At 43.0% G+C, this 25,891-nt stretch overlaps 1 protein-coding gene across 1 annotated transcript in view; it reads left to right on the forward strand.

Moving 5' to 3' along the window:
• Positions 1–405: 405 nt before the first annotated feature.
• The window catches only part of KBTBD8 (kelch repeat and BTB domain containing 8), a gene marked incomplete at its 3' end in the record, with an annotated part of 30,862 nt that continues 5,376 nt past the window's right edge, over positions 406–25,891 (forward strand). The window contains 3 exon segments of the mRNA XM_056524564.1: positions 406–694; positions 6,701–6,911; positions 11,153–12,267. Coding sequence (XP_056380539.1) covers positions 676–694; positions 6,701–6,911; positions 11,153–12,267 — 1,345 coding nt within the window. The 5' untranslated portion in view covers positions 406–675.

The following is a 25,891-nucleotide window of genomic DNA, read 5'->3' on the forward strand; positions in this document are numbered from 1 at the left end:
ACACTACTACAACCCAGTGTGACCGCAGCCATACACTGTACACTACTACAACCCAGTGTGACCGCAGCCATACACTGTACACTACTACAACCCAGTGTGACCGCAGCCATACACTGTACAATACTACAACCCAGTGTGACCGCAGCCATACACTGTACACTACTACAAACCAGTGTGACTGCAGCCATACACTGTACACTACTACAAACCAGTGTGACTGCAGCCATACACTGTACACTACTACAACCCAGTGTGTACACTACTACAACCTAGTGTGACCATAGCTGTACACTGTGCACCACTTCAACCAATGCAAACACAACCAGACACTACTACATTACTACAGCCCAGCGTGACCTCAGCTGTACGCTACTACATTACTACAACCCAGACCAGCTGATTCAGTCGCACTATCCCGCCCCCTTCCTCCTCCATAAAACTACATATACCGGCATTCCTTTCCGTGATGGTGACACGTCACACAAAACATCGGGGGCAGGCTTCACCCTTTGAGTGCGTAGAGAACTACATTTCCCGGCGTGCTTTGCCTTTACCATCCAATAGATTCGCAGCGGTGGTGAGAGGGGAGGCTTCTGATTGGCTGACGGGGAACATCCGGATTTTCTAAAGGAAGTGAGTGACGTTTTGTACTCAAGCTGGAACCGGAGGAGGAGAATGGCTGCGCAGGGAGGAGGTGAGTTGTTTGGGGGCTCTGGGGGAGCAAGTGTTTGCTTTTGGGGCGGCATAGGGCTCGGGTTCCCTTCACGTACCGGTATATAGGGCTGACATAGGCTATATACGGTGGGAGGCAATGCTGCCCCTGTTATTACAGTCATCTCCTGGTATCACATCTCCTTCATGTCCTCAGCTGCTTTCTTCATCACAGTCACTTTTCAGGTCAGTGTTTCACAGTCAGGGTGCCTCCTGCTCTTGCTAAACTACAACTCCCAGCATGCCCAGACAGCCGTCTGCGTGCTGGGAGTTGTAGTTTCACAACAATTGAGGGCATCTTGAGTGGTAAACCCTGTCCTAAATAATAGAACTACAGGTAATTGGGCTAATGGGAGCTGAAGTTGGCGCTGGTGCTGTATCTATGGCAACTAGATGACCCCTTAAGGCCAATAGAAATTGTGTACAAGGGTCATTATGGACACTGTGGTGCTATCAGTGCTTAATATCTGTTGTTGACGTATTTACTATGAATCTCTCCATGACCCCCACAACTAGGCACATGGATGTCCTAGAGCAGTGGTCTTCAACCTGCGGACCTCCAGATGTAGCAAAACTACAACTCCCAGCATGCCCGGACAGCCAACGGCTGTCCGGGCATGCTGGGAGTTGTAGTTTGCTACATCTGGAGGTCCGCAGGTTGAAGACCACTGTCCTAGAACACATCTGACTGAAACCTCCCTCCATGAGCCTAAGGGGATACCAACTAACATATATTGTCTATGGTGGATCAGGCTCATCCCCATGGGCGGCCATTCACATATATTGCTACATTACAGCTAGGCCGAGATGAGACCATCCCACCCTATAGCATTGGTTTCCAACCTGTGGATCACCAGCTGATGCGAAACTACAACTCCCAGCATGCTCTAGTTGCCTGTAGAGCTGGAGAGCCGCAGGTTGGTGATCACTACTACTATAACTTCCTAACACAGGTGAGGCTGGGATCAGTGTTCTGTCTCCATGTCAATGTTTTGGTTCCAATCTGTATGCAACAACCAATAAAATCATGTATAAGCTGCCTTGTGCTTTTTGTTTTAATGTAAGTAAATAAAAAAAATAGCATTCAGCAGCAACTTTTATTTAATTTAATTTTTTTGCATCAGTTTATATTATAGTTTCTATGCTTTTTTTTTATAAAACATCAACTTTAAACTAAAATGCTGTGTGAACCTGGCCTGATCCTAAGCTGCAAACTATACAAGGCAACATCTAGTGACATAGTTATGGGGGTAGACTCCTAGGCTCCCACCTTCTTCAAGATAACACGATCATAGAGGTTCTGTCACTTTCGGTTAGTGTTTCTGAATCAGGATGCCTCCAGCCTTTGCAAAACTACTACACCCAACATACTCGGACAGCCAGAGGCTGTCCGGGCATGCTGGGAGTTGTAGTTTTGCAACAGCAGGAGGCATCCCGGTTGGGAAACGCAGCTATAGACAAACCTGGCTGGGTTCATGCTGTGGTTTTGTTTACTTTTAATGTATGTTTTATACTATTGAAAAGGATAAAAAGTATATACTGTACTGCTGTATGCTACATTTTTCTTCATATATATATATATATATATATATATATATATATAATTATTATTATTTAAAAAATAAAAAAAAGTGTATGCAATAAGCATGACTGACTACACCACTATACAGCAGAATTAAACGTAATGACCAGGTGATAGTGAAAAGGAAACATAAAGCGTTTCATGCAGCCGACAAGTCAGAGATCTTGTGATACACCTTTGATCTTGTATCAAGCCTCGAAATTGAAAATAAATTCCCTTTGGAGCTGCTCATAGATCGATGCTTCCGGGTCTTCCCCAGTTGAGAGTCCTAAAGCTTTGTTCACATACGTTACACAAGCTGATAACTGAGCTTGGCGGAGTGTGTGACACCAGACGCCATTGGATGCCAACAGGTCCCATTCACTTTGTTGGGGTCTGTCGGGTTTCTGTTTGTTATACGTTATTTTGCACGATTTTAGCGGAGAAAAACTGACATGCAGGATTTTTTTTTTTTTTTTTTTTTTCCTGATAAAGTCCCAACAGTCCCAGTCATTGGGGTACTCTGGTGGAACACAATTGTTTCATATCAACTGGCTCCAGAGAGTTGAACAGATTTGTAAATTAGAAAAAATTATACAGGTATGTGCAGCTCACAACTAATACGCACCGAGGTCAAACTGGGCAAGCAACTATACCTTAATTGCTAGAAAAGGGAAAACAAAAAAATATACAATGTAGCCCGGACCTTCTAGGTGAGTAAATGAAAATGGATATACGTGGATCGTGCTTCAATAATAATCAATATTTATTATAAAATATAAATAAGATTCGGCACTTCTCACAGGGCCCTTGTGAGAAGAACATGCATATAAAAAGGCAACCTAACAATGTATTTAGGCATATAGTAATTAAAACTATAAACCTGGCATAGGATAATAAAATAGCAGAGTAAGATCTGTACCATACAAATATATTAAAGAGTTGCTCTTCTGGGTATTTAGGGTAGATATGTCCCTTTTAGATACAGTAGCGAACAGTCTGTAATATTAGAAATTGTTACCGGTCTGTAAATGGTAACTCAGGCGATGGGTATTGCTCCCGCAATGGCTGAGTGTCCGTGGTGTGCACAGTCCTCTGTGCGGCGCTTCCAATCGTGAGCCTGGTCCAGTATTATCTGAGCGCGGTGGCAGTCGCTGTCGGCTGAGGCGCTGGCAGGCGCCGAAGATCGCAATGATGTCCGGGGACTGCTGGCGTGCGCTGGAGTTGGTATTCCTCACCGCTTTGCTGGTTGGTGAACAGGACCATGTACTGGAGGGCTGGAAGTTCGCCTCGTGTTGCCGGCGTCTGACGTCAGCTGTAGTCAGAGCCAGGATGGTGGTACATTGTTAGGTTGCCTTTTTATATGCATGTTCTTCTCACAAGGGCCCTGTGAGAAGTGACGAATCTTATTTATATTTTATAATAAATATTGATTATTATTGAAGCACGATCCACGTATATCTATTTTCATTTACTCACCTAGAAGGTCCGGGCTACATTGTATATTTTTTAGATTTGTAAATTACTTCTTTTAAAAAAATAAAAAATTAAAAATATAAATATATATATATATCCTTCCAATACTTATCAGCTGCTGTATGCTACAGAGGAAGTTGTGTAGTTCTTTCCAGTCTGACCACAGTGCTCTCTGCTGACACCTCTGCCCATGTCAGTAACTGTCCAGAGTACAAGCAAATCCTCATACCAAACCTCTCCTGCTCTGAATAGTTCCTGACATGGACAGGGGTGGCAACAGCAGATTTAATAGAAGTAATTTACAAATCTGTTTAACTTTCTCACACAAGTTGATTTGTAACAATAATAATATATTATTAATGGACTACCCCTTTACTGCTGATGTGAACAGACCCTTAGGCTATTATTGTTTCAGGTCTACAGAAAAATCCATGGAGCCTTTATTCTGGAGGTTACTGATAATCTGTTCTACTGGTGTGCCCAGCTATTCTCTGTGTGTCTCTTTGAGGATTCTAAATATAGGAAGTGTGCACGGGGGACAAGCAGGGCTCCCGGCTCACACATCACAGGATGATTGACAGGCCAGGAGCCTCTGCAGAGCCCTACTTGTCCGGTAGTTGGTTTTGCAACAGCTGGAGGCACCCTGGTTGAGAAACTTCCACTGGGTTTTCCAGCCATATCATCAAAATCGCTCTCCTTTATAGAGGAAGCAAATGCCATTGAGACCAATGCACGTAAACCTGGGCTTTAGAGACCGGTCACAGCTTGATGTGGCTCATGTGAATGATCCTTACTAAAGGTGATAGACCTAGAAGTGAATTTGTAGCATCCGCAGAGGTTGTTGCTTTCTTATTCCCATATCTATCCCCTAATGCTATAGCCTAATGCCTAAAAATGCCCCTATGCATTTGAAGTCGTGTGACTGGTTTCATGAGTCTTCCCTGATGGCAAATGCAGAGTTAGTGTACCTTTCAAAAAAAAAAAAAAATTGTATATAACGTAGATAATATTCTATGTATATTTTTAATATACATTGGTTAAAATGTGTTTTTATTTTTGTCCCTACAACTATTCTGTGTGCCCCTGGGCTCTGCGCACTGAGGCTCTGACACCCACGGCTCACACAGAGTGACAAGCTAGGAGTCTGCACAGAACCCTACTTGTCCTGCCCACACTTTCTGTATTTGGTCTCCTTACAGAGACACGGGCAATAGCAGCAGGGACATTGTTTTTTTTTTTTTTTTTTTTTTTTTTTTTTTTTACCCAAAAATATACACACTTTTAACCAATGTACATTACAAATATATCTAATGGTTTTATTTACATTATGACATTTTTTTTAACAGGTATACTTTAAAGGGGTACTCCGGCCCTGAGACATCTTATCCCCTATCCAAAGGATTGGGGATAAGATGTCTCACTGCGGCGGGGTGCTGCCACTGGGGACCCCCACAATCTTGTATTCCCATCCACCTGTTTGAGCTGCATGCCGCGGTGCCAGCTCACAAACAGCTGGGCGGGTCCCCTGCGGTGAGACATCTTATCCCCTATCCTTTGGATAGGGGATACGATGTCTCAGGGCTGGAGTACCCCTTTAAGTATGTTGAATTTAAAGCAGACCACCAATGCAGAATAGTCCTTTTTCTAAATAACCTTTTATTTTAAATTTGGCCCCTAAATGCCTTTAACATACACAACCCAAAAGAATCGCACACCTTTGTGTATAAATAACAAAAACCATAATCTTTATTGGTAAACAGAAATACTCACATCTGTAGATAGGAAGGGCATACAAACAAATAAAGTTAGGGGAAGAAGGGTTGGGGGAAAAAACCCTCCCTACAACCAGAAGGGTCTTGAAATCCCAGTAACACAGTCCCCACTAAAGAATAAACATGCATAATCATACAACCAGGTGTCGGGCTATGCATAGAAATATGTGGTTGTATAATAGCAATACATGTATCCAAATTACAATCCTGCCGCTATAACTTTATTAATGGTCATGTGGTCTAAGCCCTCCTATCTACCTAGTACCCAAAAACCTGTGATATGGTGGAGGCCAGACGGTAGTAGGGAAAAACCTGGGGATGGGCGCCGCTCACCTAAGACTGCACATGTTCCATTATTTGGTGTTTTTGTCATTTATATGCAAAGGTATGTGCCTTTATGGTATTATTTGTTGTTTCTTATGGGTTGTGTATGCTTTATATTATCACAGGAGCACCCTATCTTTGAATTACATGGACTGAGCCCACCATTTTGTTGTTTGATAGATGCCTCAATATAGGCGCTATTCTTCCCACACTCTGGGAATTTAGTAGACCGAGCTTTCTGTTCTGTCTCCTTAGCACCCGTCTCTAGCACGAGACCCTGTATAACGTGATTCTATGGTACTGGGTCTCGTGCTGCTAACTTGAGCACAAATATTCCTCGTCCAAATCAGCTTGAATTCTAGCCGTGTGAGCCTTCCCTAATCTACTTGTGCTTTTCATTAAAACCCAATCCAGAAACATTCTTGTGACTCCCATTGCTGTTAATTGGTGAAAATGACATCCCCATATAAAGAGGTCTAGAAATAGCTGACTGTTTTCTGCCACCAGCTGCCTCTCTTGCCTCCCCATAGACTTGCACAGTCAACATGCTTATTCATGTGGGAAGAGGTAGACTAGACGCTCTGGTTTCCCCTGACATTGCTATTACATATCTGCCATAAGCATATATTTGTATACTTGGGGGGATGGAACATCGGGGTGTGATTGATAAAAAGGGCACCCCCACAGTCATGAAATGTCTTCTACAGAGTGGTCTATCCAGGCCCTGTCAAACAACTACAGAAAGCCATGGGTTCATGTGAATCTGATCTGCTGTATAACTGCTACAATAAGTTATTGTTCTCTCATTCGCACGGTTGGTGTTTTTTTTTTTGTTTTTGTTTTGTTCTTGTTTTAGAAATAGCCAAGTTTTTACAAACTCAAAATGGAATCCCTTCGTCCAGTCCAGTCAGTAGTGGGATGGATCCTTACCATGCCTGCAGCATTCTCCAGCAGCTTAAAGCGATGTACGATGAAGGCCAGCTGACCGATATTGTTGTAGAAGTGGATCACGGGAAACATTTTTCTTGCCACCGGAACGTACTTGCAGCAATCAGTCCATACTTCAGGTATAATGACATATTGCTATGTAGGAAAAGGCCACGCTAAAGCAGTCAGTGTCTATTTTAGTGGCCGTATTCCTGTGGACAAAGATTTGTGAGCAACAAAATATCCAGGCGTTATCCTAAAGGTGTCCACAAAATGTCAGGCCATCTAAGGCCTCTTTCACGCTATAAAATTAATCAGTTAAAAGATCAGTTATAAACGTCCATTAGAAAAGCTTTAAAAACGGATGTTAAATGTCTGTTACAAAATCCCGTTCAAGTCTATGGGATTTTTTTTATCTGTTATGACCCGTTATAGCCCGTCATGAATAACGGACGTTAGTTGTGACGGAAAAAAAAGGCACATGCACAAATTTTTCTTCCGTCAAAAGAAACCGGTAAATTAACGGCTGTTCTTTTTAACGTTGAAGTATATGGCAAACGGATGAGCCTTTATGTCATCCGTTTGCACCTGGTTTATAATATTCGTTATTACTTCTGAGCATGCTCATAAGAGGTGACATCAGCAGACTCCTGCAGTGCTGAGGGACTACTACTACTCCCATCATGGAACAGACTTGTTACCATGATGGGAGTAGTAATTCCCCGGCTGCGGGAGTCTGCCGGTGGCTGGGGAGGCTACATTAGTGTTTGTACTACAACCCCCATCATGGAACAGACTCTGTTCCATGATGGGGGTTGTATTACAGGGGCTGAGGGATTGATCGCTCTGGGTTTCACTTCTGAGACCCAATGCGATTAGAAGTTATTAAACGGGAGCAGGCGGCAAGATCCGCAACCCTGCGATGTACAATGTATTTACTTTCATTTTTAAATTCCCTGCCGGGAGCCCTGAATGGCTGGTACTGAGGAGCCATTCAGGGCTCCCGGCGGGGTTTTCAAATAGAAGTGCTGCGGTGGGGAAAGATATATATATATATATATATATATATATATATATATATATATATATATATATATTATATTATATATTATTATATATTATATATTATTATATATTATATATTATATATTATATATTATATATTATATATTATATATTATATATTATATATTATATATTATATATTATATATTATATATTATATTATATTATATTATAATATATATATATATATATATATATATATATATATTATATTATATTATATTTATATATATTATATTATATTATATTTATATATATTATATTTATATATATATATATATTATATTTATATATATATATATATATATATATATATTATATTATATTTATATATATATATATTATATTATATTTATATATATATTATATTATATTATATTTATATATATATTATATTATATTTATATATATATATTATATTATATTATATTAATATATATATATATATATATTATATTATATTATATTTATATATATATATATATATATTATATTATATTATATTTATATATATTATATTATATTATATTATATTTATATATATATATATTATATTATATTCATTCATTCGCTGGGGGGGGGGGGGTAATATGTCTGGCCCCCACAGTGCTTCTATATATCTTGCCCCTGCAGCGCCTGTATATATGTTCCTACCACAGTGTGGTGTGGTCTGACAGAGAAAATAAATTTAAAAAGAAAAGTACTTCCTCAGTATTATACAGCAGATGATAAGTACTGGAAGGATTAAGTAATTTGATAATCTTTTAAACGTTCTGGCACCAGTTAATTAAAAAAAAAATTTCAGTGGAGTATTCCTTTAGGGTAGGGTCATATGTAACGGATCCGCAGCGTATTTTACACTGCAGATCCACCGGTGACTTGACCCATTTTGTGCCTCTAGCTGTTGCCACCCCCGTTCCCCCGCCTCGCTCCACCTATGGCCTGCTTGCAGCGGCAATCCACCACTACGAGCAGGAACACAGAGGGAATGCGAGCAGCTGCGATGTCTGAGTACACTGCACATTACTTTATAATGACATGTACTTTGCACATGGCCTCAACTCGGACATAGTGTAGAAGCCGTGATATCGGAGTACACTACACCGCAATGTCAGAGTGCACTCGCCTACTCGCAGGCCCCCTGTGTGGCTGCTTGTAGCAGCGCATTTCCTCTGCGAGCAGGCCAGGGGTGGAGCGAGGCAGGGGAACAGGGGTGGAAAACGCTGAAGACACAAAATGGGTCGGGTCACTAGTGGATCTGCCCCGTAAAATACACTGCAGATCCGTTACGTGTGACTCTACCCTTAAAGAAAATCTGTCATTAGAATCACCCGCACTAAACCTGTTACACAGGCTTGTAGTGCGGGTGATCCTGATTAAAACGCTCCTTACCTGGTTAAAAATGGTTCAGCGCTTCTTAAGATATCTATATTTTTAGTTTTCTGTTATTCCCTGGCTTGGGACTCAGTGGGAGGTGTTATCATCTCGGACTCGGCCACACGTCATTCTAGCTGGGCGGAGCTGCCGCCCGGCTCATGATTATTCATGACCTTATCCTCGTAGTCTAATTCCTTTTTCCTAGGTCTGGTGGGGAGGGCCGCGAGGATAAGTTCATGAATATTCATGAGCCGGGCGGCAGCTCCGCCCAGCTAGAATGACGTGTGGCCGAGTCCCAGATGATAAGACCTCCCACTGAGTCCCAAGCCAGGGAATAACAGAAAACTAAAAATATAGATATCTTTAGAACCACTGAACCATTTTTAACCAGGTAAGAAGCGTTTTAATCAGGATCACCCGCACTACAAGCCTGTGTAACAGGTTTAGTGCGGGTGATTCTGATGACAGATTTCCTTTAAAGGCTATTAGACGTAAGCCTTAATTTTACCTTTTTAAGGCACAGTATTGATCATTTGGAGTTGGCAGACAGACTCGGGATACATGCACTTAGTGTTGTGCCTAGTAGAGAGCATAGACTATCTCAGTCCTGCCTCAAGTTCCTGCGTTCGGTACTGATCTGTCTGCTGCTACAAATGGGATTTCCTTAACAGGCAGAAAACATCAGTTTGAAGAGAAGTGAAACGCCTACTGGCCAAGATTTTAGAACAGTTTTTCAGGACAAAGGAGTCATTTATGGTAAATAAAGTGATATCCAAATATGTCACACTGCGGAATTTAAGCGCTGCGGAATCTGTAGGCGCTATATAAATAAATAAATATTAGGAATCCTATAGTCTTTCAGATGGAGGAAAATTGTTTGGAAAGACAGTGACAGTTTAAAGGGAAATTCACAAGAGCATCACCAGTACTAACCTGCTTATACAGGGTAAAATGCAGGTCAGGCTGATTCTAAGACAAGTTGCCCATTTCCAAATCTTTTGCACTGTTTCTAAGATATATACAAAACTTCTAATATGTCATCTTCTGCCTCCATCAGCCCTGTCATACCGTCTCCTTTGTAAATATGTATTTATTTGGCACATGCGCACTTGATGGCAACTGGCCTTATGTGAGGCTATGACGACGTGCTGAAGGGGAAAATGCATATTTACGAAGGAGGGGTGTAGCACAGAGCTGATGCACCAAGAGGGATTGTATATATCTTTGGAAAGGCCTAACTGATTTAGGAAAGGCAACCTGAGTTAGAATCTGCATCACCCACACTAGTTTCCTGTATAAACAGGTAAGTGATGCTCCTATCAGTTTCCCTTTAACTTAATTTCTGTGGGACATGATTTTAATCCAGTCCTGCATGCTTTATGCCAATGTGCTGTTACTGTCTGTAGGATTTACCTTTTTATCTGTCTGATTGGCCTTTTAATGAATAGGAGAATAAAAAGATTGGAGCACTCACCCGGTCCTGAGGAACAACAAATTTATTTATTACATTACAGCTTCATATCGTTCCGATACATGCAGGAGAGCGGACGGATGCAGGGGGTAGGGGGTTGGGTGACGATCCGTATCGTGCAGTTAGCGCTTTGTCAGGAGCGCTTCGTCGGGCCAGATGAAGCGCTGATTGCGCGATACGGACCGTCGCCCAACCCACTTCCCCTCTGCATCCGTCCGCTCTCCTGCATGTATCGGAACGATATGAATTTGTAATGCAAAAAAGAAATTTGTTGTTCCTCAGGACCGGGTGAGTGCTCCATTCTTTTTATTCTCCTCCTATTAGATATGACTTGGACTCTACATGTGAGCACCGGAATGGTTCTTGTACCAGAGGAGTGTAGCGGCAGATGAATTAGCGGAGTAGCAGTGCCTGGTATTATCTATTGCGGATTGCTTCTAATCAATAGCTTTTCTCTTCTCATTGCAGATCTATGTTCACTAGCGGCCTTACAGAGAGCACACAAAAAGAGGTCCGGTTAGTGGGAATTGAAGCAGATTCAATGCAGCTTGTACTGAACTATGCATACACCTCCAGAGTCCAGCTGACTGAGGCCAATGTCCAGGCTCTGTTCACTGCAGCTAGCATCTTCCAGATTCCTTCCCTCCAGGACCAGTGCGCTCAATACATGATCAGCCGATTGGATCCACAGAACTGTATAGGTGTATTTATTTTTGCCGATCACTATGGTCACCAGGAACTTAAGGACAAGTCTCAAGAATACATTCGTAAAAAGTTTTTGTACGTCACCAAAGAGCAGGAATTTTTGCACCTGAGGAAAGATCAGCTCATAGGTATACTGAACAGTGACGACCTGGACGTGGATAAAGAAGAACATGTTTACGACAGCATTATCAGTTGGTTTGAGCATGACCAATCCGAAAGAGAAATGCATCTTCCAGAGATATTTGCCAAATGTATCCGTATGCCTCTTATGGAAGAACAATTTGTGGAAAAGATCCCTCCTATGTTTGCACGGGCAATGCCTAAAAACCATATACAAAAGGGAAAGATTAGTGCCAATTGCTGTAACCGGCGTCTCGGCATGACCGCTTCAGAAATGATTATCTGCTTTGAAGCCGCTAGCAAACACTCAGGGAAGAAGCAAACTGTGCCTTGTCTGGACACACTCACAGGAAAAGTCTATAAACTATGCAAACCCCCTGGTGATTTACGAGAAGTTGGTATCCTTGTGACACCAGATAATGAACTTTACATTGCGGGGGGCTACAAACCAAGTAACAACGATGTCTGCATAGACCATAGAGCTGAAAGTGATTTCTGGTTATATGACCATTCAAATAATAGGTGGCTGGCTAAGGCGCCTCTACTCAGAGCCCGAATAGGTTGCAAACTGGTTCATTGCTGTGGTAAGCAATATGCAATAGGGGGACGCGTTTACGAAGGGGATGGCCGCAATCCCCTAAAGTCCGTTGAATGCTATGATGTTAGAGACAACTGTTGGACCGCTGTGAGTTTAATGCCTGTGGCAATGGAGTTTCATAGTGCTGTGGAATATAAGGACAAGATATACATTCTACAGGGTAAGATATATAAAGATAAAAAGTTAGTGGGAAGGAGGTGGGGGGGGGGGCTGTTTACTTAAGCTCCAGGATACATACACTTCAGCCACTTACTATTGATGTAAAGTAGGGATCGACCGATTATCGTTTTTTTAGGGACGATAATCGGTGGAGGTTAGGGCCGATAGCTGATAACTTATACCGGAATATCGGTATAAGTTATCGGCTATTTATTCCCCCGCGACACCGCTGCAGATCATTGATTTAAAGCGGGTGCTTTAAATCAATGCACTGCAGTGGCTTTGGCGGTGCCATAGGCCGCTGCCGCCACCCGCTTCTCTCCCCCTGCCTGTCCTGGGGTCCGATGGCTGCTCGGGCTTGCTGGGAGTTGTAGTTTTGAAACATCTGGAGGTCCGCAGGTTGAAGACCACTGTATCAGACATTGACAAGCGCTGATGATGAAGGTGGGGGGGGGGGGGTGGCTGATGACATGGGGTGATGATGAAGGGGGGGTGGTTGATGACATGGGGTGATGATGAAGGGGGGGGGTGGCTTGTGACATGGGCTGATGATGAAGGGGGGGGGGATGATAAGGGGATGATGAAGGGGGGGGGGATGATAAGGGGATGATGAAGGGGGGGGGGATGATAAGGGGATGATGAAGGGGGGGGGGATGATAAGGGGATGATGAAGGGGGGGGGGGGATGATAAGGGGATGATGAAGGGGGGGGGGATGATAAGGGGATGATGAAGGGGGGGGGGATGATAAGGGGATGATGAAGGGGGGGGGGATGATAAGGGGATGATGAAGGGGGGGGGGATGATAAGGGGATGATGAAGGGGGGGGGGATGATAAGGGGATGATGAAGGGGGGGGGATGATAAGGGGATGATGAAGGGGGGGGGATGATAAGGGGATGATGAAGGGGGGGGGGGGGATGATAAGGGGATGATGAAGGGGGGGGGGATGATGATGAGGGTGTTAATGAAGGGGGTCTGGATGATGACAGGGGGGGATGATGTATTTCCCACCCTAGGCTTATACTCGAGTCAATAACTTTTCCTGGGATTTTGGAGTGAAATTAGGGGCCTCGACTTATACACGAGTATATACGGTATTTCAAGGAAACAGTTTAGGGCCACATATGGGGTATTTCCGTACTCGGGAGAAATTACACTACAAATTTTGGGGGGCTTTTTCTCCTTTTACCCCTTATGAAAAGGAAAAGTTGGGGGCTACACCAGCTTGTTAGTGTAAATTTTTTTTTTTTTTTTTTTTTTTTTTTACACTAACATGCTGGTGTTGCTCCATACTTTTTATTTTCACAAGCGTTAAAAGGAAAAACAAAATTTGTAACGCAATTTCTCCTGAGTACGGAAATACCCCATATGTGGGTGTAAAATGATCTGCGGACGGACAAGGCTCAGGCTCACTATGTACATTTGAAGCCTAAATTAGTGATTTGCACAGGGGTGGCTGATTTTACAGCGGTTCTGACATAAACGCCAAAAAATAAATACCCACATGTGACCTCATTTTGGAAACTACACCCCTCACGGAACGTAACAAAGGGTATAGTGAGCCTTAACACTCCACAGGTGTTTAATGAAAATTCTTCAAAGTTGGATGGAAAAATAAGAAAAAAAACTTTTTTCACTAAAATGCTGGTGTTCCCCTAAACTTTTCATTTTCACAAGCCCTCTACTGCGCCTGCAGAACACTTGACATACACATATGTGGTATTTTCTTACTCGAGAGAAATTGGGTTACACAGTTTAGGAAGATTTCTCTCCTTTTACACCTTGTAAAAATTCAATAACTGGGTCTACAAGAACATGTGAGTGTAAAAAATGAAGATTTTGAATTTTCTCCTTCAGTTTGCTGCTATTCCTGTGAAACACCTAAAAGGTTAACAAACCTTTTGAATGTAATTTTGAATACTTTGAATTAGTTTTTATAATGGAGTCATTTGTGGGGTATTTCTAATATGAAGACCCTTCAAATCCACTTAAAACCTGAACTGGTCCCTGAAAAATTTCGATTTTGAAAATTTTGTGAAAAATTTGAAAATTTCTGCTATACTTTGAAGCCCTCTGATGTCCTCCAAAAGTAAAAACATGTCAACTTTATGATGGAAACATAAAGTAGACATATTGCATATGTGAATCAATATATAATTTATTTGGAATATTAATTTTCCTTACAAGCAGAGAGCTTCAAAGTAAAAAAAAATGCTAAATTTTCAATTTTTTTCATAAAATTTTGGAATTTTTCACCAAGAAAGGATGCAAATATCGACAACATTTTACCACTAACGTAAAGTAGAATATGTAAAAAAAAAACTATCTCGGAATCCGAATGAAAGGTAAAAGCATCCCAGAGTTATTAATGTTAAAAGTTAGTGGTCAGATGTGCAAAAAAATAGCCATGTCCTACAGTGAAAATTGGCTGGGTCCTTAAAGGGGTTCTCCAGTGCTTAAACATCTTATCCCCTATCCAAATGATAGGGGATAAGATGCCTGATCGCGGGAATCCCGCCGCTGCGGACCCCCCGGGATCATGCACGCGGCACCCCGTGTGTAATCAGTCCCCGGAGCGTGTTCGCTCCGGGACTGATTACCGGCGACTACAGGGCGGGCGGCGTGTGACGACACGCTCCGCCCCGCAATGCAAGCCTACGGGAGGGGGGCGTGACAGCTATCACGCCCCCTCCCATAGGCTTGCATTGAGGGGCGGAGCGTGATGTCACACGCCGCCCGCCCTGTAGTCGCCGGTAATCAGTCCTGGAGCGAACACGCTCCGGGGACTGATTACAAATGGGGTGAAGATTGTCATCTTCTGACCCCTATAACTTTTTTATTTTTCCACTTACGGGGCGGTATGAGGGCTCAATTTTTAAACCGTGATCTGAATATTTTACCATTTTTGTTTTGATCTGACTTTTTGATATTTTTTCATTTATTTTTTTATTTAATTTTTTTTTATGGTATAAAAAGTGACCAAAAACACACTATTTCGGACTTTGGAATTTTTTGGCGTGTACGCCATTGACCATGCAGTTTAACCCCTTAAGGACTCAGGGTTTTTCAGTTTTTGCACTTCTGTTTTTTCCTCCTTGCCTTTTAAAAATCATAACCCTTTAAATTTTCCACCTAAAAATCCATATTATGGCTTATTTTTTGCTTCAGCAATTCTACTTTGCAGTGACATTTAGTAATTTTACCCAAAAATTCAAACGGCAAAACGGAAGAAGAAAAAATCATGGTGCGACAAAATCAAAGAAAAAACGCCATTTTGTAAATTTTGGGGGCTTCCGTTTCTACGCAGTGCATATTTCGGTAAAAATGACACTTTATCATTATTCTGTAGGTCCATACGGTTAAAATGATACCCTACTTATATAGGTTTGATTTTGTCGCACTTCTGGAAAAAATCATAACTACATGCAGGAAAATGTATACGTTTAAAAATGTCATCTTCTGACCCCTATAACTTTTTTATTTTTCCACGTACAGGGCGGTATGAGGACTCATTTTTTGCGCCATGATCTGAAGTTTTTATCGTTACGATTTTTGTTTTTATCCGACTTTTTGATCACTTTTTGTTCATTTTTTAATGGTATAAAAAGTGACCAAAATGCGCTTTTTTGAAATGTGGAATTTTTTTACGTGTACGCCATTGACCGTGCGGTTTAATTAACGATATTTTTTTTATAGTTCGGACATTTACGCACGCGGCGATACCACATATGTTTATTTTTTTTACACTGTTATTTTTTTTTATGGGAAAAGGGGGGTGATTCAAACTTTTATTAGGGAAGGGGTTAAATGACCTTTAACACTTTTTTAAAACTTTTTTTTGCAGTGTTATAGGTCCCATAGGGACCTATAACATTGCACACACTGATCTATTACACAGATCACTGGCGTGTATTAACACGCCTGTGATCAGTGTTATCGGCGCTTGACTGCTCCTGCCTGGATCTCAGGCACGGAGCAGTCATTCGCCGATCGGACACCGAGGAGGCAGATAAGGGCCCTCCCGGTGTCCTGTAAGCTGTTCAGGATGCCGCGATTTCACCATGGCGGTCCCGAATAGCCCGACTGACTAGCCGGAATAGTTTCACTTTTACTTTAGAAGCGGCGGTCAGCTTTGACCGCCGCTTCTAAAGGGTTAATACCGCACATTTCCGCGATCGGCGATGTGTGGTATTAGCCGCGGGTCCCGCCTGTTGAGCGCCGGGACCGACGCGGTGGTCACAGCACGACCCTGCTTCATATCGCGCGAGCCGGCGCAGGACGTAAATATACGTCCTGCGTCGTTAAGGGGTTAATGATATATATTTTATAGTCCGGACATTTACGCACGCAATAATGATGCCACATATGTTTTTTTATTTACATTTATTTATTTATTTTTTTGCAAAGTTATAGGGAACTATAACATGCAGTACATTGATTTCAATACACTGATCCCTGCCATTGCATTGCAATGTATTTATCAGTGTTATCGGCAGTTGATTGCTCAAGCCTGGATTTCAGGCCTGGACCAATCAATCGCCGATTGGACAAGCAGGAGGCAGGTAAGGCACACTGTGATTGTTATGAAAGAGTTAATGCCGGACATCTACCTGAATGGCGATGTCCGGCATTAGCCACGGGTCCTGGCTGCTGATAGCAGCCGGGGGCCGTGCATTTATGATGCGAGTTCAGCTCCTGAGCTCGCATCATAACCCTCCCGTACCGCTGCGCCGTTTATAAACTGTGTTTTGCAGCAAGGGGTTAAGGAAGGGGCTCCTTCCCTGTATGTTACACTGTATCTTCTACTCTAAAATGCTACAGAGTTTCAGGGAAATTAATAGAGATGATCAAAGTTACAATTATTCGATTTGTCACAAACTTTTCAGCTCGGCAGTTGCTGACTTTAGCCTGCATAAATGAGTTCAGCTTTCAGATGTTCCGGTGGCTGGAAAAGGTGGATACAGTCCTAGGAGAGAGTCTCCAGCCACCGGAGCACCTGAAAGCTGAACTAATTTTGTGTTGCATGGTATGAAATCAGCAGACAAAAGACAACATCAGAGAACAGGCAAAAAAGATTTGATCAGAATAATGGACACAGGGAGAATAGGAATGTAAGTGTAGGAAAAAACCTTGATCATGGGTATAGGTATTAGACACTAGTTTAAATCCCCTGCCCTGGGGAGGCGCTCACACTTCCTCATTGGCTAGGCTAGCTGTGTCTCTGTTAATCATCCCTGCGACATGTGGGGCTGTAGTCGGGACAAAGAATGATGCCATGCCTGAGCCGTGGATCGACTGGAGTCTGTGCAACCAGGACCCGGAATGATGTAACTGTAGCCTCTCCCTGTATTGTGCTGCCTGTGGCTCAGGCAGCATGAAACTGATGACAGGTTTCCTTTTATGCTGTTTGAACCACAAGTCATTAGAGTGGGCCCTGGCATCTTCTCCCCACCACACAAGTAGTTGTTTCCCTGTTTGGGTATATGGAGAGATCAATCAGTCATGGTTGGTTGGGCAGGGAGAAGGCATCGGCGACCACCATGATGACTTTTGGTTTGAGAAGCATGAGATTGATAACCGGTTACTTTTAAGATAGTCTATATGCTTTGCTCAAAGGTCTGCTTCAAACTCCATTCCTAGGAATGCTGAAGCATTAGAGACTGTGGCATCTGCTTGGTCACGCAGTAAAACATATTGGCACCCCCAAAACACAGTCACAGGTTTGAATGGTTTATCATGGCAGTGGTGGACCTAACAACAATTCTACTTGAATTTGCTCTGTGTGAGACTATATGGCTTTGCCGGAGCCTGAACCTAATGGGCTGTCAGTGGAAGACTGACAGGCATTGTACCCTGTTTTACAGAAGTAATGCAGTGTATTATGGGAGTACACAAAGGCTTGCTGTGTCCTTAAGGGGGTTAAATGCTTTAATTGAACAACTTCAGTGTCTGGATGACCTTATTCAACCTATACTGAGCAGCTAAGAAAAGAAGGGGAGTCGGCAAATCTTTGGGCTAGAAAGTGTTCTTGATTCCTCTGCCAAAAAAAGCTTAAATCGTCATCTAAATCTTTGTAGTTACATGTAGAAAATAAATGTAGTAAAGTAAATGTGTGTGTGTGTGTGTGTCCCTTCTAGCTGTAATGATGGTAGGCAATGATAGTAATTTGTTGACTTCTATTCTACTGCTGGAGGGGTGTGTGTGTGTGTGTGTGTGTGTGTGTGTGTATATATGTGTGTGTATATATATATATGTATAGGATATATAATATTTATACAGTATCCAATCACTGGATGCTACAACCACCTAACATATTATGGAATTGGCATGCTAAGTGGTTGTTTATTCAGACACCCAGAAAAACTTTAAAGGGGGTTGTCCATATTATAAATTTTTTTTTTTTTAAACTAATGTTGAGCCTACCTGATAAAACAATAACTGTTCACTCCACTCCTGTGTAGCCTCTGCTATCAGGATGCCCTGTCTCCACTGACTGCCTGCTTCCCAGAGCTGTCGCAAGTGGCAGGTGTGACGTCACAGCACTGCTCAGCCAATCACTGGCCATAGTGGTGTCAGTGATTGACAAGTGACACACTCGGTTCCCCTGAATGCAAATGTCTTCCGCTATAGATACTTGGGGCTATGAAGCAGTGGAGGAAAGCTTATTTAAAAATTATTTTTTTGTTTGTTTATAAGGGGCGTACAGGTACGCCTTTGCTCCCTGGTACTTAAGGACGCCCTGTACGCCCATGGGAATTGGCGGGGACCAGACCGGGGTGACTGATATCTATCAGCAGGCACCCCGCGCAAATGCCCAGGGGGGTCATCAGACCCCCGCCCCACCCTTCCCCCCCCCCCCCATATCGGCGCAAATCGCAAGTGAATTCACACTTGCGATTTGCGTGATTCCGGGTCATTACGGGTCTATGGTGACCCGGAATATAAGGGGGATCGCGGGTGTCTAAGACACCCACAATCCCCCTGAAAAGATAGGAGTGAGGTGGCACGGGTGCCACCCCTCCTATCCCTGCTATTGGTGGTCTAGACGCGACCACCAATAGCAGATCCGGGGGGGGGGGGTCAACTTTCGTTTTCCCCCATCCTGCCCACCCGCAATAGGCGGGGCAGGACGGAGAAACGACATAGGTCCACTTACCCATCTGCGGAGGCTGCGGGCGACGATCGGCGTCAGAGATCGGCGGGCGGCGATGTCGTGCAGCAAGCTCCCTGGATCCGATAGAAGCTGGTAAGTTGCCTAGCAACATCTGGAGGGCTGCAGTCCGAGACCACTATATAGTGGTCTCTATACTGTAGCACTCCAGATGTTGCAAAACTACAACTCCCAGCATGCCCAGACAGCTGTTTGGGCATGCTGGGAGTTGTAGTTTTGCAACAGCTGGACAGCTACAGTTTGAGAATACTATATGATAGTCTCTGAACTATAGCCCTCCAGATCTTGCAAAACTACAACTCCTAGCATGCCCACACAACTGTTTGCTGTCTGGGCTTGCTGAGATTTGTAGTTTTGCAGCATGTGGAGGGCCACAGTTTGCAGTGGTCTCTATACTGTAGCTCTCCAGATGCTGCAACACTGCAAATCCCAGCATGCTGGGAGTTATAGTTGCGATTCCCTCCAGCTGTTGCATAACTACATCTCCCAGCATGCCCTTCGGTGATCAGTACATGCTGGCAGTTGTAGTTTTGCAACAGCTGGAGGCACACTGGTTGGAAAATATTGAGTTAGATAACAGAACTAACTGAAGGTTTTCCAACCAGTGTGCCTCCAGCTGTTGCAAAAGTACAACTCCAAGCATGCACGGTCTGTCAGTACATGCTGGGAGTTGTAGTTTTGAAACAGCTGTACCCTGTACATTCACACGGGCTGGCTTACAGTAAGTTTTCTGCTTCAAGTATGAGCTGTCGCCACAGCGCAAACTCCTAGCAGGGAACTCGCTGTAAACCTCCGCCAGTGTCAATGTACCCTAAAAACTCTATGCTAACACGTAATAAAGGGTAAAACACTACATACACTACATATACACCCCTTACACGGTCTCCCTGTAAAACGTATTTTACAGCAGTGTTTCCAAAATGGAGCCTCCAGCTGTTGCTAAAAAACAACTATTAGCAACAGCTGGAGGCACCCTGTTAGGGGTATTCTACGCCAGTGATTCCCAATGTCCACCCCTATGCAATCCCTAATTTAGTCCTCAATAGCGCATGGCGCTCTCTCACTTCGGTGCCCTGTCGTATTTCAAGGAAACAGTTTAGGGCCACATATGGGGTATCTCCGTACTCGGGAGAAATTACACTACAAATTTTGGGGGGCCTTTTCTCCTTTTACCCTTTATGAAAAGGAAAAGTTGGGGTCTACACCAGCCTGTTAGTGTAAAAAAAAATTTTTTTTTTACACTAACATGCTGGTGTTGCCCTTTACTTTATTTTCACAAGAGGTAAAAGGGGAAAAAAAGACCCCCAAAATTTAACGCAATTTCTCCCGAGTATGGAAATACCCCAGATGTGGGCGTAAAATGATCTGTGGGCGCACAATAAGGCTAAGGAGTGAGAGTGCACTATGTACATTTGAAGCCTAAATTGGTAATTTGCACAGGGGTGGCTAATTTTACAGCAGTTCTGACATAAACGCAAAAAAAATAAAATACTGACATGTGACCCCATTTTGCAAACTACACCCCTCACGGAATGTAACAAGGGGTATAGTGAGCATTAACACCCCACAGGTGTTTGAAAATTTTTCGTTAAAGTTGGATGGGAAAATGAGAAAAAAATAATTTTCACTAAAATGCTGGTGTTACCCTAAATTTTTCATTTTCACAAGGGGAAATAGGAAAAAAGCCCCCCAAAATTTGTAACCCCAAATGTGGATGTTAAGTGCTCGGCGGGCGAACTACAATGCTCGGAAGAGAAGGAGCGCCATTGGGATTTTGAAGAGAAAATGTGTCCGGAATTGAAGGTCACGTGTGTTTACAAAGCCCCCATAGTGCCAGAACAATGGACCCCCAACATGTGACCCCATTTTGGAAACTACACCCCTCATGGAATGTAATAAGGGGTGCAGTGAGCATTTACGCCCCACAGGTGTCTGACAGATTTTTGGAACAGTGGTCCGTGAAAATGAAAAATTAAATTTTTCATTTGCTCAGCCCACTGTTCCAATGATCTGTCAAATGCCAGTGGGGTGTAAATACTCACTGCACCCCTTATTAAATTATGTGAGGGGTGTAGTTTCCAAAATAGGGTCAGATGTGGGGGGTCCACTGTTCTGGCACCCCGGGGGGCTTTGTAAACGCACATGGCCCCTGACTACCATTCCAAACAAATTCACTCTTCAAAAGCTCAATGGTGCTCCTCCTCTTCTGAGCATTGTAGTTCGACCGCAGGGCACTTGACGTCCACACATGTTGTATTTCCATACTCAGAAGAAATGGGGTTACAAATTTTGGGGGAATTTTCTAGGGATCGACCGATTATCGGTATGGCCGATAATCACGATTTTGGGCATTATCAGTATCGGCAATTACCTTGCCGATAATGCCCCGCCCACCACACCGCGACCGCCCCCTCCCCTGACCCGCCGCACCGCGACCGCCCCCCCCCCCCCCCGACCCACCGGTATGATTTTTGCCCATACCGCTATACCGACCGGGCCCCTCCCCCCACCCTCCGAGTCAATAAAAAAAATAAACTTACCCGTAATGGGGGTGGTTTGGGCCATCCATCCTTCCTTCCTGTAGTGTCCGGCGCCATTCCGGGTGGAGGGTGCACCGGTCCGGGCTGTCCTTCTCCGGGGGTCCTCTTCTCCACTCCGGGCAGGCTCCGGCCTAGTACGCTGCATCGACGCCGCTACACCGTGACGTCAGGTGCGTCGCTGCGCACGGGCGTCACTGCGTAGCGGCGTCTATGCAGCGTACTAGGCCGGAGCCTGCCCGGAGTGGAGAAGATGACCCCCGGAGAAGGACAGCCTGGACCAGTGCACCCGGAATGCCGCCAGACACTACAGGAAGGATGGATGGCCCGGACCACCCTGACAGGTAGGGGAGAGAAGCGGGTGGTGGCGGCGGCGGCCTATGGCACCGCAAAAGCCACTGCAGTGCATTGATTTAAAGCGCCCGCTTTAAATCAATGCTCTGCAGCGGTGTCGAGGGGGGATAAATAGCCGATAACTTATACCGGAATATCGATATGTTATCGGCTATCGGCCCTAAACTCCACCGATTATCGGTATCGGCCCTAAAAAAACGATATCGGTCGATCCCTGGTATTTTCTGCTATTAACCCTTGCAAAAATGTGAAATTTGGGAGGAAACACATTTTAGTGAAATTTTTTTATTTTAATTTTTTTAACATATGCAAAAGTTGTGAAACCCCTGTGGGGTATTAAGGCTCACTTTATTCCTTGTTACATTCCTCAAGGGGTCTAGTTTCCAAAATGGTATGCCATGTTGTTTTTTTATTTTTTTTTATTTTTTGCTGTTCTGGCACCATAGGGGCTTCCTAAATGTGACATGCCCCCCGACCAAAATTTGCTCTCAAAAAGCCAAATATGACGCCTTCTCTTCTGAGCATTGTATTTCGCCCATAGTGCACTTCAGGTCAACTTATGGGGTACCTCCATACTCAGAAGAGATGGGGTTACAAATTTTGGGGGGTATTTTTAAATAGCCGATAACTTATACCGGAATATCGGTATAAGTTATCGGCCCTAAACTCCACCGATTATCGGTATCGGCTCTAAAAAAAACAATACCGGTCGATCCCTAGTATTTTCTGCTACTAACCCTTGCAAAAATGTGAAATTTGGGGGGAAACACACATTTTAGTGAAAACATTTATTTTTTATTTTTTTACATATGCAAAAGTCCTGATACACCTGTGGGGTATTGAGGCTCACTTAATTCCTTGTTACGTTCCTCAAGGGGTCTAGTTTCCAAAATGGTATGCCATGTGTTTTTTTTTTTTTGCTGTTCTGGCACCATAGGGGCTTCCTAAATGCAACATGCCCCCCAAAAACCATTTCAGATAAACGTACTCTCCAAAATCCCCTTGTCGCTCCTTCGCTTCTGAGCCGTCTACTGCGCCCGCCGAACACTTTACGTAGACATATGAGGTATGTGTTTACTCGAGAGAAATTGGGCTGCAAATAAAAGTATAAATTTTCTCCTTTTACCCCTTGTAGACCCAATTTTTGAATTTTTACAAGAACATGCAAGTGTAAAAAATAAAGATTGTGAATTTTCTCCTTCACTTTGCTGCTATTCCTGTGAAAACGCTGACTGAATGTCATTTTGAATACTTTGGGGGGGTGCAGTTTTTATAATGGGGTCTTTTATGGGGTATTTCTAATATGAAGACCCTTCAAATCCACTTCAAACCTGAACTGGTCCCTGAAAAATAGTGTTTGAAAATGTTGTCAAAAATTGGAAAATTGCTGCTGAACTTTGAAGCCCTCTGGTGTCTTCCAAAAGTAAAAACTTGTCAATTTTATGATGCAAACATAAAGTAGACCATATTGTATTGGTGAATAAAATTTTTTTTATTTGGGATATCCATTTTCCTTACAAGCAGAGAGCTTCAAAGTTAGAAAAATGTAAAATTTTCAATTTTTTTCATCAGATTTTGGGATTTTTCACCAAGAAAGGATGCAAGTTACCACAAAAATTTTCAACCATGTTAAAGTAGAATATGTCACGAAAAAACTATCTCAGAATCAGAATGATAACTAAAAGCATTCCAGAGTTATTAATGTTTAAAGTGACAGTGGTCAGATGTTCATAAAACGCTCTGGTCCTAAGGTGAAAAATGGCTTGGTCCTTAAGGGGTTAACATAGGTTGGCTTTGAGAAAATGGAGTAAGTTTTCCAAGATGATACTGCATCATTGAATTTATTTCCCATGCACACTTAAATGTAAAGTAAATGTTAAGGTATGATCACAATCTCCTCTGATCTTTTACCTGATGCATCACCCCATATTATAAGTGAGTGATTGAAAAATGTGACAGATCTTGGTATCTGCATCATCTCTTTGGCTCTTTGCACATTAATATTTCATCACTCACTATAATTTTCATTGTCGCCCCACTGTAACCATGTTTTCTCCTGTTAAGCGTTAGTGATGGGTTTTATTTGGCTTTTTTATTTAAGCTTTTTCAATTTTCATAGCATATTGCTTTGTTTCCTATCCTGACAGTTTGACCTCTTCCTTGGTTTACTGGTATGATTTATTTCAGTTATTAATTTTTTATTTTTTTTAAGGTAGGAACAGCCAACCTCTCTTGCTGCATTTGGAATTTCTTAATCTTTTTAGTTGTTTCAATTATATGTAAAAATAAACAGACAAAAGGGGACGCTGCTTTTGCCTAGGGAAATTTTAGCATAAAAATTGGTTGATAAACCCCTTATCTCAAGGTGTTGGGCTAAGGGCTCAACACCTCATATAGTATATATGAAGAGAAATGCTATAACCCAGACCACTTGAAGGGATGGCTGTGAGTTGATAAATAGCATTCTGCAGGAGTACAGTAATAAAATTCTGTACAGCTCTTGAAGGCTTCGGACATCATGTTTCGAGAGATTCCTTCTCTTGATCAGGTCAGTCTGGACCTGACGAAGAGAGAATTATTCTCTTAAATGCAATGTTCGAATAAAACTTATCATTCCTTTATTTTATCCAGTGTCCGCGATCCAATTCTTGGGGCACCAATACTCCAAGCACCATGCAAGAGCGAGGCTTTATTACTGTACTACTACAGAACGTGATTCATCATGGTTTCAATTGCCACATAGGGAGAACTAGTACCCATCTAACTGCTTCTCAGCATAATTTCAAAAACTATTTGAGTTAAAGAAAAATGGTCATCTGCACTCCGGAGATCTGTCCCGCGGTAATGAATATAAATATGAATATTCATTGCCATGGGTCATGTGAGAGCTGCGTGCAATTGAGCACTCACGTGACCTGCGACAATGAATATTCAAATTGAGCCAGCTGGCCCAGCTTCAGCACGCCATTCATGAAAGAAGATCTTCGGAGGGACAGATCTCCGGAGTGCAGGTACGTATTTAAACCATTAACCCCTCATCAGTCTCCTGTTCTCCCACACTATAACCCAATGTATTGGGTTTAGTGTGAGTGAACAGATGACAATTTTCCTTTAAATCATAGAGAAACCAACATGGCCGCACATCCACAACTTGTTCTAACAGGTTGCTAGTGTACCTTTTGATCAAATTGTGCAAACTGACACCAAGCCCCACTGCTGCCTAACCAAACAGCAGGAGATTGCTTAGGCGTTTCTACCTAGTATTTTACCAGCCCTCTGGCAAGGAGCATATGGTAGGTTTTCACACTAGTGTGGTGCTTTGCAGCAGCTATTGTTGCTGTGGTGCTTTGTGTGGTGGTGTGGCTCAGAGCTCGTGGCTTGGTGGGGCTGCCTAACCACTGTATCATTCCCCCCCCCCCCCCGTGGGCTTGGTGTTGCAGTGCTATGCCAGTTTTAGTTCAGGGACCACTTTTCTGGTGGCCTTGACAATACAAGTGGGTTTGCACGTTTTGATCAAGAGGTACACTTAATTAATACTTGTTAGTTTTTTAAATTATGCTGAG

Source organism: Hyla sarda, chromosome 6 (assembly GCF_029499605.1).
Source record: "Hyla sarda isolate aHylSar1 chromosome 6, aHylSar1.hap1, whole genome shotgun sequence".
NCBI lineage: Eukaryota > Metazoa > Chordata > Amphibia > Anura > Hylidae > Hyla > Hyla sarda.